The sequence below is a fragment of the Odontesthes bonariensis genome, chromosome 16 (assembly GCF_027942865.1).
Source record: "Odontesthes bonariensis isolate fOdoBon6 chromosome 16, fOdoBon6.hap1, whole genome shotgun sequence".
NCBI classification, from domain to species: domain Eukaryota; kingdom Metazoa; phylum Chordata; class Actinopteri; order Atheriniformes; family Atherinopsidae; genus Odontesthes; species Odontesthes bonariensis.
In genome coordinates, this window is record NC_134521.1 from 16,678,142 (window position 1) to 16,692,798 (window position 14,657).

Sequence of the window (14,657 nt, forward strand, 5' to 3'; positions counted from 1 at the left end):
TCACTAATGAGAGATGTAGAGAATTGGTGTAATTTGCTGGCCTGGGTGTCAGATCAGACCGCAACCTAATTTTTCAGGTTTTTACAGTAATTATTACTTGCATTTGCTGACTTAAGTCTGCACTGTGGAGGCTGGCTGTTTTAAACAAGTGTGGAAATGAAAGAACTAGCAGGATGAGTTCACAAATACAGCACAATAAAGCAAGGATTGGATTTTGATTAACTTCATTAGATGCAGAAACGGGAAAATGGAAGATGTATTCAGTCAAGACTATTATTAGCTTGGTAAGAAAGCACAAAATTGACTTGTCTTAAAAACTTAACATCTGGAGTGGTCGGTGGCATAGTGGGTTAAGCAGGCGCCCCATGTACAGAGGCTACAGTCCTCGCTGCAGCTGGCCCCGGTTTGAGTCCCGCATCGGACTTGCTGCATGTCATTCCCCCTCTCTCTGCCCCCTGCTTCCTGTCTCTCTTGAACTGTCCAATAAAGCCCCCCCAAAAAAAACTAAAAAACAAAAACTTAACATCTTTAACATAAGCAACTCACACTCATAGCGTCATAGTTGGCGTCACTCTGATAAAGTTGGATAAAAGGTTTAGTGTCCGTCCAGTGTGCTTAACTGAAGAGGAGCACAGTGCTTGGGAAATGAGTGTGACATATGTGATATGTTATTTAGCCATGTGCCCGGTCCTGGTGTTGCTTCTACTTATTAACTGTGTGAAGCTGTTTTTATTGGAGGTCGATGTTTACTTGTAAAGTGAGTTTAATACTGTTACGCTGTATTGGTGTTTTCTGTAAGGCTTTCAGCTGCATGTTGTCTATTCCTTGCCATTCCAAAATATCAGTTTATCCATCTGTCGGCCTGTCACAATTAACAATTAATTGTGATATTTTTTTGAGATTGTGACCGTGTTACAGTTGTAATGATCTTTATTCACCTTTATGATAAGAGCTGGATGGAAGAGACAGTTTGCAAATATGTTATGTCCACAGCAGAGACATTATTAACAATGTGCAATTTTTATTTAAAACAACACACGGACATAATTTTTAGATTTATGTTTCTGTATTATATCATTAATACAATACATGTATATCATGAACCAAGATTTCATAATAATGACAGCCCTATCCATCCATTAGCTGTGCCCACTTTATGCCATAAAAGGTTGCAGGGGGGCCCGAGTTTGCTCCAGCTGACACTGGGTGAAGGTGGGAAACAAGAGCCACCAGTCTCTTATTTTTTTTCTACGTAGGTGGTATTATCCAGTTGAAGATCTTTCCTCTCCTCCTACACCCTTCTCCATCTGCCTCACTTTCTCTCTCTGTGCTCCTTTTCTTTAATCCCCTGCAGAGTAGGTGTGTCAGAGCACCACAGCCAGGGAGAGAAGACTGATATTTGCTTAACCAAATCCTCTGAGAAGGCAACCCTCTTTGATCCACTTCCAAATTCACTACGTCCACTCTCATTCGGTCATTTGTCACTTGCGCTGTCTCCTTCGTTCTCCGTGTTTGGGTGCGTTCGCACGGCTGTGTGTTGGCAGAGAGAGGGAAGCCCACAGACAATGCTCTGCATTTTGCCCCTGCTGCCTTCTCCTTCCTCCTTGCTCGTCCTTGCTTTCCTTCTGTAGTTTGTCTTTTTTGTTGTGTGCTGTTGAGGTCAGGCTGGCACAGGCAGGCATTGTAGGCAGAGGAGCTGTTGTGCGTTTGTGTGTGAAAGAGTGGAGGTACTGTTTTGTGCCGAGCGTATTGGCTTGGACGCCAGAGTTAGTCACTTCTTGCCCCTTTGTTTTGCACACACAGCGCCAGACACTAAGCAGACAGACACACACTTGCACTCGCAGACCACCTGTGAGCATTGCCTTATTGTCAGTTAGTATCCCGACCTCTGTATAGCCTTAAAATTTAAATTTACCACCCTTGTTTGTCATCCATCTGATTACTACACTTCATTAGTATCGATAACAACATGGGAATAAAAGATCCATCTCTCAGAATGATTTGACATTGACAAATATGGCACTTTGGTATCAGAGCAGCAGCTTATTCTTTTACTCCTTTGTATCCGTCTCTGGCTTCATCATGAGTCTTTCTCATGTTGAAGCAGAATACAGAATAGAGTGAGAGAACAGAATTCAGTGAGAAGAGATATTTCATTGTGCCAGATTTTAAAAATCAGTTATCTCTCTACTCTGCTTGCTTAGCCGCCTCTTCTTTTACCTCGTCTCCGAGCAAGAGCTTGAACTAGACTACCCGATCAGCTCCCTCTTTTTAAACACGCTGCCCTTCATGCTGTTGGTGTTATTCATTGCATATCAAAGTCACACGAGCCCATGTACTCACTCTTTCTTCCTCTTGGTCTTCACAGTGAGCACCTGTCCTGCGCCTTCACCTTCTTCTTACACGGTGATAGTAATGTTTGCACCAGTGTGGAGATCAACCAACACCAGCCCATCTACCATCTAACAGAGGAGCACCTCACTTTGGCCCAGCAGGCGTCCAGTCCATTTCAAGGTGGGTCATAAACTCATTATGATGTTTGATAACAATAGTTAGTTTGTCTTGGGATGTGTTTTTAAAAAAACATCCAGCACTGCTGCACTCACTGCCGACATGTTTCCTCAAAGTATGGTCAGTGGCTGGGTGAACACGTGGACTGAGTCATCCATTTATGTGTCATTTGGGTTTTGACCGTCAAGTGGAGATTTACACAGAGTTACGATGTAGGCATCATTTCCCTCGAGTTCAGGCAAGCTGCGCAGCGGTGTTGGACTAGCTCGTGTTGTTTTTAATTTGATTCTTTATTGCTGCTTTGGGATTTCCCATTTCAATACAGAACCAAAACAAGGCTTTGGTCAGATGACACCATCCACTGGAAGCCTGGTTGTTTTTCCACTGAGAGAGCCATAGGAGCTGGTGGCTTATGGCTGCTGTTTAGTTTTTGTTTTCTACTTTGAAATGTTAAAACATGGGGTCATATTTTTCCAGTACTGGGTTATGTATGTTGATCGTGGTGTTTGCATTGAGCTGCTTCCAGTTTTGTCTGATAAACAGTCCAAGCCACAATGAATTTAGTTTACTGCTGCTTTTTGGAAGCTCAGCTCATCTCATCTAGAATCAAACTTCTCTACATTGTATTCTTCTTTTTGCTCATGCATTACCTCCTGCAATTACAGTTTAATCCTAAACATTCAAACACCCCATTTATTGCGGAGCCTTTTTTTTCCCTTTTTATACTTACTTCAAACCTTTTGGCTCAAAAAGACATGATAAATAAGCAAAGTATACATTTAAAATCAAACTTTTTCAGGCTAAGCAAATTTTTTTAATTAAATATATTAGCAGTCCCCATATGCTGTGTTTTGTGCTGTTGCCAATATAATGCTCATATGATCATTTGTCATTCGAAACAGGCTTACAGCCATTTGAAATAGAAGCCTACATAGTTAGTGGAAATTATATTGTATTGTAATTCTAAAAATCTGCAGCTCTAATGATATTTCATCATTGGCTGCTTTGGGCCAAACCTAAAGTGTTTTATTCCAAAACTATTGGCTGCTTGCACTTCCACCTCCCACTCAGACATGTTAATGTAATTACTGTAATATACATTCTTCTACAAACACCATAATTTGATATCAAGTGGCACTCAGTCATTTGTTGATGTTCATGTCAGAGAAAAGGTTTGAAGCTGCACTTACTTTGATGTCTTGACATTTTGAAGTAGGTTCCACTGCATAGAGCGGTATGTATGTATGTATGTATTTGTTTATTTATTTATTTATTACTTGACTGGGCCTTTATTTGTGTATTGTGGCTTGCTGCACTGTAGATGTAGAGCATATTAGAATATGAAAACAATAAACAAGACTTGCTATTCACACTAAAAAGAAATCACTCTGGAAGATATTGGCAAGGAGACTACAGGAAGTTGTTCGTTCCTTGATTTTCTGCGAGTCTTCCTTTTGGATTAGTTGTATTTCCACTAAAAGTCTCCATTTGGACTCAGTCTCGTTAACATGCTCTGCTCTTTAATGGAGATTAAACCCAAAATGATCCCCCACACACTGTTCTGTTAGGCTGCCTGACTGCCTAGAAGTCCCCAGAGTGCTCGGCACCGGTATTATTTTGTAAATTTAGTTACTCTCGTTGCACATTTTTGGTAGTGTTTTTCAGCAGAGCATTGGTTTGGCAGGATATGAAAAACCTACCTAAAACCAGAAAATGAAATGAAATTCAGAGGACTATTAGCCCTAAATATCTCCACTGCTGCACTGAGCCACATAGATGCTCTCTTCCTTGATTTAATGTGCCCCACACTCAAAATGATACACACAAAAAGTCATGAAAAAAAAAAAAAAAAGGTGGTCTGGAAATCTTGATTTTCAGAACGTACCTTTTTTTTATTCAGAAAAAGTTATTACTCAAACTCAGAGGAGACATTTATAGATCCAGTGATTCAGCCATCATCTGTCTGTTACCCCCCCGTCCAGAATAATAACAGTGATCACTTCCTCCCTTCAGCATAGTGATTTCTGTACAGCCAACCCCTTTAGAGTCTCTCGAGCCCATCTGAACAGAGGTGATAATACCCCTCAGGTAAAGACTAGTGAACTGAATCAAAATGGCAATATTCTTGTTTCTTGGAATATAGATCCGTATAGGGATGCCGATGGGCTTTGTTTGTCTTTTAAAGTGATCCTATTTTCACTAGCTTATAAATATTTATTTCTCTGATTGATGCTCATGCCTTTGCTCTGCACTGTAGTTCAGTACTGAGTGTTGTTCTTTCGACACACACACACACACACAGTCCTCCCTTTTGCCTGTTGTGAGATAAGCTACTTATGGTTTGAGTACTGCGTTATTGAGGACTATCTTGATATTGATCTGCTGGGATGATGCTGTGATCCTCATTTTGCTGAAACACCCTCAAGCACTCGTTGAGGAACCTGCATCCATTACAGTTTGCGAACGCTGATGTATCCAGATGACGCACACTTGTCTCTGGAACGTGTTTCACGATCAGTGCGCAGGTGTGTGTTTTCTCTGCTGCAGTGTATCTCTTCCAGGCTAACCAAGCATAGCGTCGAGGAAGGGCTGACTTCCACCCCCTTTCATCCATCCCCTCCCTTCTCCCTCGCTGTTCACCTCTGCCAAGCTTGGTTTACTGTTCGGCGGAGCGCTCCGGCACGCAGACCTCTCCAGGATGTGACCTCATAAAAGGGCGCAGAGTGGATGTAATGAACTCTCAGCCCATTACACTGATCTGAGTACATTTGACATGTCTTGAGGGAGCCAGAGACAGACTCGCGGCCATAGAAAGAGAGAGGAGCAGAAGGGATGGTGGAAGCGGAGGAGGAGAAGGTGGTGTGGTGATGGAGAAAACGCTAAACCATTTCCATAATTGTGCTGAATTTGATATCTTCTCTATATCTAGCCCCAGGTCGTGAATGTCTTTGCACGGCAAGAAAATGCAGAAATGAAGGGAAAAGGCATTGAGGTTGAATTCAATCAAGGTCAACATGGGTGGACGTTAGTGTGAACAGCAACATAAGTAACCTTTTATTCTTCTCTCTGCTGTGATAGTCTGGTGTGTAAGTTTGGTTGTGTACAGCGAGTTACCATTTGTATAATAGTTTAAATAACGAAGAGTAAATAACATTTCTTCAGACTCCAGACTCGGCCTGGTAAAGCTCAACAGTGCTCTCAGTCCACTACTGTTACTTATCTTTCACCACCAGCTGCCAGCATGGTCCTTGAAATACCCACAGGTGTTGATTCTGTATGTTAAAAATTTCTTTCAGATGAAAAATCCAAACACAAACCTTCTCGTTTAAACTTGTATACCTTGAGATGGTCCTCCTGGTCGATTTGGCAACAAGTAGGGTTACCGTAGTAACAGCAGGTGCAGTTAAATAGCACAGCGCTCCTTACGCACCAGCTGCAGGGCTCGAGTAGCAGTGGTACTCCAAAACGAAGGTTTTAGGAGCACCATCACAAAGTTTGGGAGCAGTCTTTTATTCAACACTTTTGAATATCTTGTCTGCAATACTGTTAAAAAAAAATGGATATATTTTATTTAATAAACGGACAATTTAGCCGAGTCTCCATTCCAGTTTGTGATGCGCAGTTAAAGGTTGCGCATAAGAAGACGGGAATGGGAACAACAAAGATTTGGGAAAATTGTATGCGCACTTGAGGTGATTTTTGACCATTTCAATGAAGACTTGGTACTCATTAAGGGGAACGGAGACAACTGTGCAATTGTGTCCGAGCTGGCAAAGATGGAACTGACTGTAAACGATAAACTCACAGCACTGACTGGCAGGTGTCTTCCCAGACATGAGAGTAATTCCCGAAGAAGAGCTCTCATCTTCTTTTTTTTGTGGATGTCAAGGGAAGTTTTTGGTTGTTCCTCAAGCTAAAAGTCCCTAGTTTCCTGTGAAGACAACAGAATCTTGGTATTTACATACCACGTATTTATTTATTTTTTTATCCAAGATGATTTTTAAACATTAAATGAATATTAATATGTCAGGATACGTGTAACACATTTGTTGGTTCTGAGAGTCGGACTCACTTGATGTGTTCACTGGGACATGCCTACGGTGTGGTAGGATGTTTTGAAATGTATTCATTTGACTCTTCTTGCCTTTTGTCGGTGAACTTGTCCCCTCTTAGTTAAACGCATCATGCTTGTTTTAGCGCTTTGAGGGCATCTGGTCCAGGGGCTGGATCAATACCTGGGGTCAGAAGCTATCCAGTCTAGTAATGACATACTGGAAAGGCAGAGCATAGAGGGACATTAACAAATGCTCACTCACACACCCACCCAGACACTCAGCTAGTCGAACCATTATAACCCCTCGCCACATTCCTATGCGTGATATACACAGTGTTTATTTGAATGCATGTTGCTGGTTTCAATGCTGTGCTCACATGTATGCATTATGCATTGTTTTATGGGGCTATCTGCGTTGGCTGATGGATGCTGGGCTGTTCAATAAGCATGGTGATTGGCTCTCTCTGTGTCTCTGATGCATTTGTGAGGTATTGTGTGTTTGCCAAGGAGTGGCCCTTTTTATAAGCCGCTGTTTATGGGCTCTGGGAGGCTGCCGCTTTCCTATAATTGGCGTTTGAAAAAGGTCGGAGTGCTACTGATTTGGCTGGAGATGGCAGAGTGTGAGTGAAAGAAAGCATGTGTAAGAAGAAAGCTTGGCAAGATAAGACGAATGTGATTACTACAAGACCGAGTACAGGAAGGAGGAGGTGTGAATTTAAGGGTTGGAGGGAAAAGTTTTAAGGAATGAAAGACAATCTGAGGAATTTAGGCCCGGATGGGACGATGATTAGAGGAAAGGTAACGAAGAGAAAAAGGTGAGCAAAAATGGAGAAAGAAAAAAACTGGTTGATTTGAGAGGAGAATAAGAAAGATGTGGATGATTTTAAAATTTTAAGGTGTAACGGTGTAGAAAATTGCTGATACGGGTGGGAGAAAGTAAGAGCAAAAAGTAAATGGAAGGAAACCAGGTTAGGATGAACAGAAGGGCAATGAGAAAGGAAATGAATGCAGAGATGGAAGAAGATGATGCAGAGCAAATGCACTAATGCTTCCTTTCTTCTCCCCTTCACTCTTTCCTCTGTCCAGTAATCCTAAGTCCATTTGGCCTGAACGGAACGCTGACGGGCCAGTCATTCAAGATGTCAGACCCCCCCACCCAGAAATTGATCGAGGAGTGGAACCAGTTCTATCCCATCGGCCCCAGTGCCAAGGAGAGAGTGTCCGAGGACAAGGCGGAGGACATGGACTGGGAGGATGAATCTCTGGCCTCAGTGGAGGTCCTCGTTGGTCAGTTCTTGTTTTTTAATAAAAAGCTTTTAAGATCCCTTTTTCAGTGTGGAGTTGCCTGTGTTTGATTTGGCTGGTTTGATTCCTGGATAGTTCATCTTTTGTGTGTCTCTGGCATGTGTAGGTGGTGTGCGTATGGTTTACCCAGCCTGCCTGGTGCTGGTACCCCAGTCAGATGTCCCCGTTGTGGCCCCTGTGGGGTCTTCCCACTGCACTGCCGTCTACTCGGGTGGCCACCAAGTGCCTACTTCCCAGCGAGAGCCTGCCATGTCTTTGGTGACCCTCACCCCTCCCACATCACCTGAAGAGGCGCACACAGGTAGTGGCACAGACGGAGTGTACAACTGGAGGACTTCAGTGAAGTCTCAAGTTGAGGCTTTCTCTGGACACAGTCAGGTGAACTGCTCTGTTTTTGGTGTGTCAAATGGTCTGTTAACTTTTCCTTTCATCTCTCCAGTGGACTCTCACTCGGCCCAGAAGTGGGTTAAGATGCCCGCATCATCTGATGTGTTCAGCGTAGACAGAACAAGTCACCACGGAGGAAAGATTCCACGCCGGCTCGCCAGTCAGTTGGTGGAGCATGTCTGGCAAGAGTGCAATATCAACAGAGCCCAGAACAAGTGAGTCTGCCACTGTCTCACAAGTGGCCCTGATTGCTTCACAATATAAATGAAAAGTGCTATTAAGTCGTCTTATTAATTCAATCAATGGAGTGTGAATAATGTTTAGACATGGACTTTTAAGATTCTTTCAATAAGTGGCACTTATGACCTTCCTCCAGCAAATGATTAACCACCATGTTATCTCTGTATTACTTATTTTAATCATCTAGTGTCAGCAGTTGGAAGATTTATTGTCTTTTGTAGCCAGAAAAAGTGAGTTTGTGCAAGTGTGTGATTTAAGCCGAGTGCTACCTGAAAGAAAGTAGACGTAGAACTGGACGCTTCCCTTAAATATGCACTTAAAAGCCATGTTATTTTTTTCTTTTTACATTTCTTAATTTGGTGACTTAAATGCTCTTCAGTCTAAAATCTGAGTTTTCAGTATCTTGAAAAAGGCTTTGTCTTAACCTGGCAAGATCACGATTGCAACTAAAATCAACTGTAGAAAGTGACACACTTTGGCTAATTAATATCCTAATTATATCCCAGACAGCAAAATCAGACCGAAGGAACGTTTACATTTTTGTCACAGCAGGAGTGTTGAATCCATGTTAACCAAACTCAAAGCTCACTGTGAATGATGTTGCATTAATGTTCGCTAATGATGATGGGGAATCCATATCGAGTCATCTAAATTTGCAGCTCAGTGTGCAGCGTGTGCAGGCGATGTTAATTGAATGTTGGGATTTTAATAGTCACATTTGACCGCAATACAAGCTTGATTTATTGACAACCTGTTCAACGTATAATCTAAATCTCAACTATTCTGGCTTTAACTTGTAAGAGCAGTGTAGATTCTGAGTTGAGGAGCTGCTCTATATGCAAACTTATTGAGCCGTACGTGGGTAATGCCATGGAATAAAGCCATGCGACTAAAACAGAATGGATGAAGTTTCACCCTGAATTCTTCATCAGGTTGGTGCTGGTATTGCAGCCTAAACAAAACACAGATTGTAAAGCCAATAAATAGAATCACCTCACTCCAATTTGCAATGTTTGGTCTCCATTATGGGACAGCGTCAGACTTAAAGGCGCCTAGCATTGAGTGTTTAAAATAAACAGCTTTCACCGACCTATGAATTTCCGGGTTAAACAGTTTTCTGCCAGTTTTTCACTCTCGTCTTAGCTTAATGCAGCTTTATGTATATTTCTAACATTTACAGAACTTTTCTCTTCTTAGTGATCAACATCTTTTGTCTTAATGAAGCCTCAAAATGACATGTCAAAACGACCCACCTTTGTAAGAGCCAACCATTCTTACCACATTCACAGAACCCATTATTACCAAGCTAACTCATCTGGCGGGGGGGCGTGCTTTGGAGTGCCTCGCTGCACCTATTGCTTTTCTCTGTATGCTACTTAGTTTTTTTTTGTCCTCGAAAACAGGGCGGCTGTCTCACATGAAATGCATTTTATGAAAGAGCTGAGGAAGTGGTTGGATTCAAAGCTGGAATTCAGCTTCACAATAGTTTTCTCCTCCCCCAGGAGGAAGTTTTCAGCTGCAACCAATGGTACCTGCGAGGAGGAGGTGCCGGAGAAAGTCGGAGCCTGGGATTTTGTGGAGTCTTCACAGAGGTCATACTGCAGCTGTTCCAGGTAAGTCGCTCTCTGTGTTGATGCACTGTACGTGCAGGTATTTCTCATACATGTCAGCTCAAAGACATTTCAAACAGGGTACACAGAGTCGACAGGTCTTTGAAGACCGACACAGGGGGCCTCAGTCAGCAAAATATCTGCAGTTTATATCCAAGTCTAGACTTTGACAAGCATATTAGTCATCGGTTTGAATTTATCACTATTTTGTGTAAGTGACAGCTGTGGGGGGCCGAGACCGCTGCTGGGTTGTTTGTTTCAGGAAATTCTGACATTTTTATTCTCACACTGATGGGAATGATTTAAGGGAGAATCAAAAGTTGGTCCTCTGATGGACTTGTTCAGGTTTGCTGTGGTAGTTGAAGGAGTGTGTGTTGTTGCTGCATGTTCCTAATGTTGGCACATGGGCTTTAAACCTTTTTTTAATAAGTTTTTGTGAATCTCCTCAAATGCCACTGTTTTATGAAGCCTGGACTCTTAAGGGAAAGTGTGCAGTGTGCGTTACTGCATGCACCAACACGTTTTGAGCATCCAAGCATGGGGTTTTGAATGTGCTGATAGTGGTTTTGTGATGGTTTTATCTTTTTAAAGTTGCACTCTTTTATCATTTCCCATTTGTCAGAATTTCGGCAGCACCCGTATTCCCTCGTCTGTCTCGTTTCCCTTAGTGACGGTCTCTGGGGGCATAGCTTTGGAATGAAACCCCATTCCTCAGTCTCTCAGCTGAGCTATTTCCTCACCAACTGCTATTGCAGACAGATGTTAAATTCACAGAAAATCCATGTAAACACCAGCCAGTGCTCTACTCGACTGACCAGTTAGCCTGCATGCGCAATCCCTCTCAATTGTGGATCGATTTAATTGAGTCAAAAAATGTCAGGTTTGTGATTTACTTAGCAAACGCTATCTGATTGAATGCATACTTCACATGGGACTGAAATAGGCGTCTGGGACAGCCTGTGTTTACCGTTATTGCTGTAGATTCGTGGGTGATAATGCATTACTAGTTTAATGGCTGTAATATTTAATTTTTTTGTGTAACTGAAACCTTCACTGTGTTAATGCTTGCATTGATATCCAATTGTGATGGCTCACAAGTAAGTGGCGCAGCTTTCCCGTCCACAATCGAACTGCAACAGCAGGCTCAGCAGTGACCCATCACAGAGGCTAATGCAACAGTGATCCAAGACTTTTTGGCACACGTCTGCAGGGATGTAGGAGATCTTTGCACAAGTTGGAAGTCAGACAAAGAAAGAGAGGAAGGATTGGTTTGGCTGTGGATGAGTTGGGTGGTCATGGCAAGTAGTTGGCGGCAGGTCCTGGTGAACACGATGAAGCCTTTGTTTGTGGTATTAAATAGCAAAACAACTATAAACCCATCATTATAAAAGCCAGAAGGAAAAAGAATGTAGATGGTGAGATATCAATATCATTGATTTCTTCTGAGAGCACTTTTTTTTTTTTTTTAAGTAGCATGTTTTTTGTTTGTAAAGAAAATGATAAGTGTGGATTTGACGTTGCAGTTTTAGTAATTTTCTTCATATGTGAAGTGTGGTGGTACTAATTGATCAGTAAGTCTGCCTTTGTTGCAGAAGAGAGTAATTGAGTTAATCAGTGCTTTTCCAATGAAACAGATGTGGCGTTTTAGCATCAGATTTGACATGAGCTGCAGCACCGCTCTGTATGTCTGGAAAATGAAGAAATCCTCCTTGGGCATCTTCCTGGTTTGTTTGATTGTGCTTTGCTGATGTTTTACTTGGTGTCTCACTGTCTGATCCTACTTTCTTTCTCTGTTTGTCTTCTCCCCTGCAGATATAAATCAATAAAGCAGCGAGCAGGCAGCACCCCAGGCCAACCTCAGTCAGCAGGCCAGCCCTCCCAGCCTCCAACCAAGCACAAAACTGGAGGAGAGAAGCCAGAGAAAGGTGAAAAGCAGCAGAAAAGACCTCAGACACCTTTCCATCATCGCAGCCTGACCAGCGACGAAACGTCAATAGAGTCGGAAGCAACAGTAGGCCAACGGCTTTCCATGAGGGGTCAGGATGGAGGAAGATTTCGCTCGGCAGATGTTACTGCCATCCCAAAAGCCCCCCAGCTTCACAGTGGGGGGATCAGTGCTGGGCCCTCAGAACAGGCCAACTCCCCCCAACCTCCACCACTTAGCCCCCACCCCTGTGAGCGAGGAGAGGATTCAGGGGAGGGCATGAAGAACCCTTCAACCCCCAACAGCCAACACTTTTACCAGCCACCCCCAGAGCCCTGTCTGGGGAAGGGTGGCAGCGAGGAGCACGGAGGGCCAGAGTGTCTGAATCAGCACTTCCACACCCATCACCCCCACCCTCACCCTGGAACCTCTGCCTACTCTGAACCTCCCGAGCCCACTGTTTATGTGGGCGCAGCGGTCAACCTGGAGGACGACAGCTCCCACGCACCATGGAGGTTATTCAACCTACCCCGCAGGAAAGAACCCGAACTGCCCACGCCACTGCTACCCGGGGACAAGCTGAGGGATGAGGCCTCAGCGTCACAGGATATAGTGTCGGTCACAGAGTGAGTGTCACCTACCAATAACCACTATTCAATGCCATCTTTAATCTTTCTCTGAGACACGTGCTAATTAAGGCTTCAGTCGGGCAACCGGGCGGTACGACCGCTCCCTTTGTTACAGAGTGGCCATCAGAGCTTTCAGTCATCAAGAAGAGGTGAAACCCACCTTTTCCTTCTTTCTGCCACTTTTTTTTCTCTGATCCCCTCCCTTCCAACAGCTTTAATATATTCACTGAAGTTCCTACCTGCACACAGCTTGTTCACCATCTCTTTCTGGTTGCCCTTTTTGCATCATGTCACCAATTTGCAGGGCCAGCACTGCTCATTGATTCCTACACATAAACACTCTCTGGAGCTCACATGGAGGAAGAATAACGATGGGTTTTAGACAAAGATAAACGTTGGCTATTGTGATAAAGTTGAAGCCGATAGAATTCTAGTTTTGCTTGCTATCAGTTTGGCATGCCCTGACGAGACACTTTCACCAAGAAAAAGCTGCTGGCAAGGAAGCCTGAGTGGAAAGTATGAGGTGGGGGGTTTGTCCAGAGTGAAGGAAGGCAGGGAGAGGAGCAGGATGCAGGGTGGGTGTGTTGGGAGAATTATCTGTGGGGTTAGGCAATCCCGAGGGGCCAGCCACTTGGATGGCCTTTTCTAGTGAGCTGTAATCCTTCCAGCCACAGCTCTGAATGGCGACTAATCTCTTGCTCAGGTCACTGCACACCATCACCTTGTATCATAGCTGGACAAGCATGTCGAGCAGGCAGAAGCAGAGAGAAATGTTGGAGCCAGTGGCAGGGTGGGATGACACATAAGTTGGGTCAGTCCCTGCAGTCCTGCTAAGCGCCTGATTTTTTTATTTTTATTTTTTTATTTTATTTTTTTTTAATTTATTTATTTATTTATTTATATTTTATTTATTTATTTATTTATTTTTTTAATTCCCCCCCCATTTCTCTCCCTCCCATCCTTCACTGGTCTGTTACATATGAGGAACAAGTAGGCCACAGTCATAGCTACATATGGGAATTTGAAGAGTGATGCCACTCTAATAGGTGATAACTGTAAGTGTATGAACAGGCATTACTGGAGTGACCATGCTTTCAAGAGATCCAACAGGAATATAATTGTCTGACAGCAAATATGAAGTATTGGTTCTGCATCTTAACAGCTGTCAGAACTGTTTGCAGTCACTGACATTTATGTTACTGCATGTAAAGATGGCAGCAACGCTGACATATGTTGAGAGCTACCATTGGCCAAAGAGAGCAATCCTTTTAATGAATTTCCCTGTCACAAACACTTGGTTACATGGCATTTACATTAGAAATGAATATGATACCTACGGCCTTTGTTTAGTAGATCTTTCTTTTTTATGCGGTCTCCTCACATTTTAACAGTTCAAATCCAGACTGAAAACGTATCTCTTTTAGCTGAAATGGAGTTTACCTTGGCTTGCTACTTTTATTGTTACTGTTACTGTTATTGTTATTTTATTGCTAATTTTATCTCAAATTTTATTTTTATCTGATGAAGTTATTCTTATTGCTATTTTATTGATCACTCTCTTAATATGTGATGCAGTTGCTATTGTGAAGCACTTTAGTCAGCTGAGGTTGTTATAATGTGCTATATAAATACATTTTTAATTGAATTCTGAAATTCCTATTTTTCTTTTTAGAGTGATGTCTACATTAAAATGCCCACTGAAGGTGTCTGAAGAACTGGTTCAAATGTATCGAGCCAGGAGGAACCAGTACCTTTCCGCTGCTGTAACGGATGGAGATCATGAGCCAGAGGTGGACCCCTATGCCTTCGAGGAAGGCGACGTTAAGTTCACATTCTCCAACAAGAAAGATAAGGCAGGAGGAGAGCGGGAGCAAGGCAAGAAACATAAGGTAAGGCAAGCCAAGTGGAGGAAGGAGGAATGTTTCCAGTCTGAGCCTTAATATGTTGGATGCCGTAATGGATTTATTATGTCTACGTTTTTTTTCTAAATATGTTCA

At 42.9% G+C, this 14,657-nt stretch overlaps 1 protein-coding gene across 2 annotated transcripts in view; it reads left to right on the top strand.

Moving 5' to 3' along the window:
* Positions 1-14,657, top strand: part of med13a (mediator complex subunit 13a) — a 66,867-nt gene that overhangs the window by 31,586 nt on the left and 20,624 nt on the right. For both annotated transcript variants that reach the window (XM_075486453.1, XM_075486454.1), the window contains 7 exons: positions 2,369-2,514; positions 7,652-7,852; positions 7,977-8,171; positions 8,310-8,472; positions 10,000-10,110; positions 11,920-12,657; positions 14,333-14,549. In XM_075486453.1, coding sequence (XP_075342568.1) covers positions 2,369-2,514; positions 7,652-7,852; positions 7,977-8,171; positions 8,310-8,472; positions 10,000-10,110; positions 11,920-12,657; positions 14,333-14,549 — 1,771 coding nt within the window. The remainder of the gene's footprint in view (positions 1-2,368; positions 2,515-7,651; positions 7,853-7,976; positions 8,172-8,309; positions 8,473-9,999; positions 10,111-11,919; positions 12,658-14,332; positions 14,550-14,657) is intronic.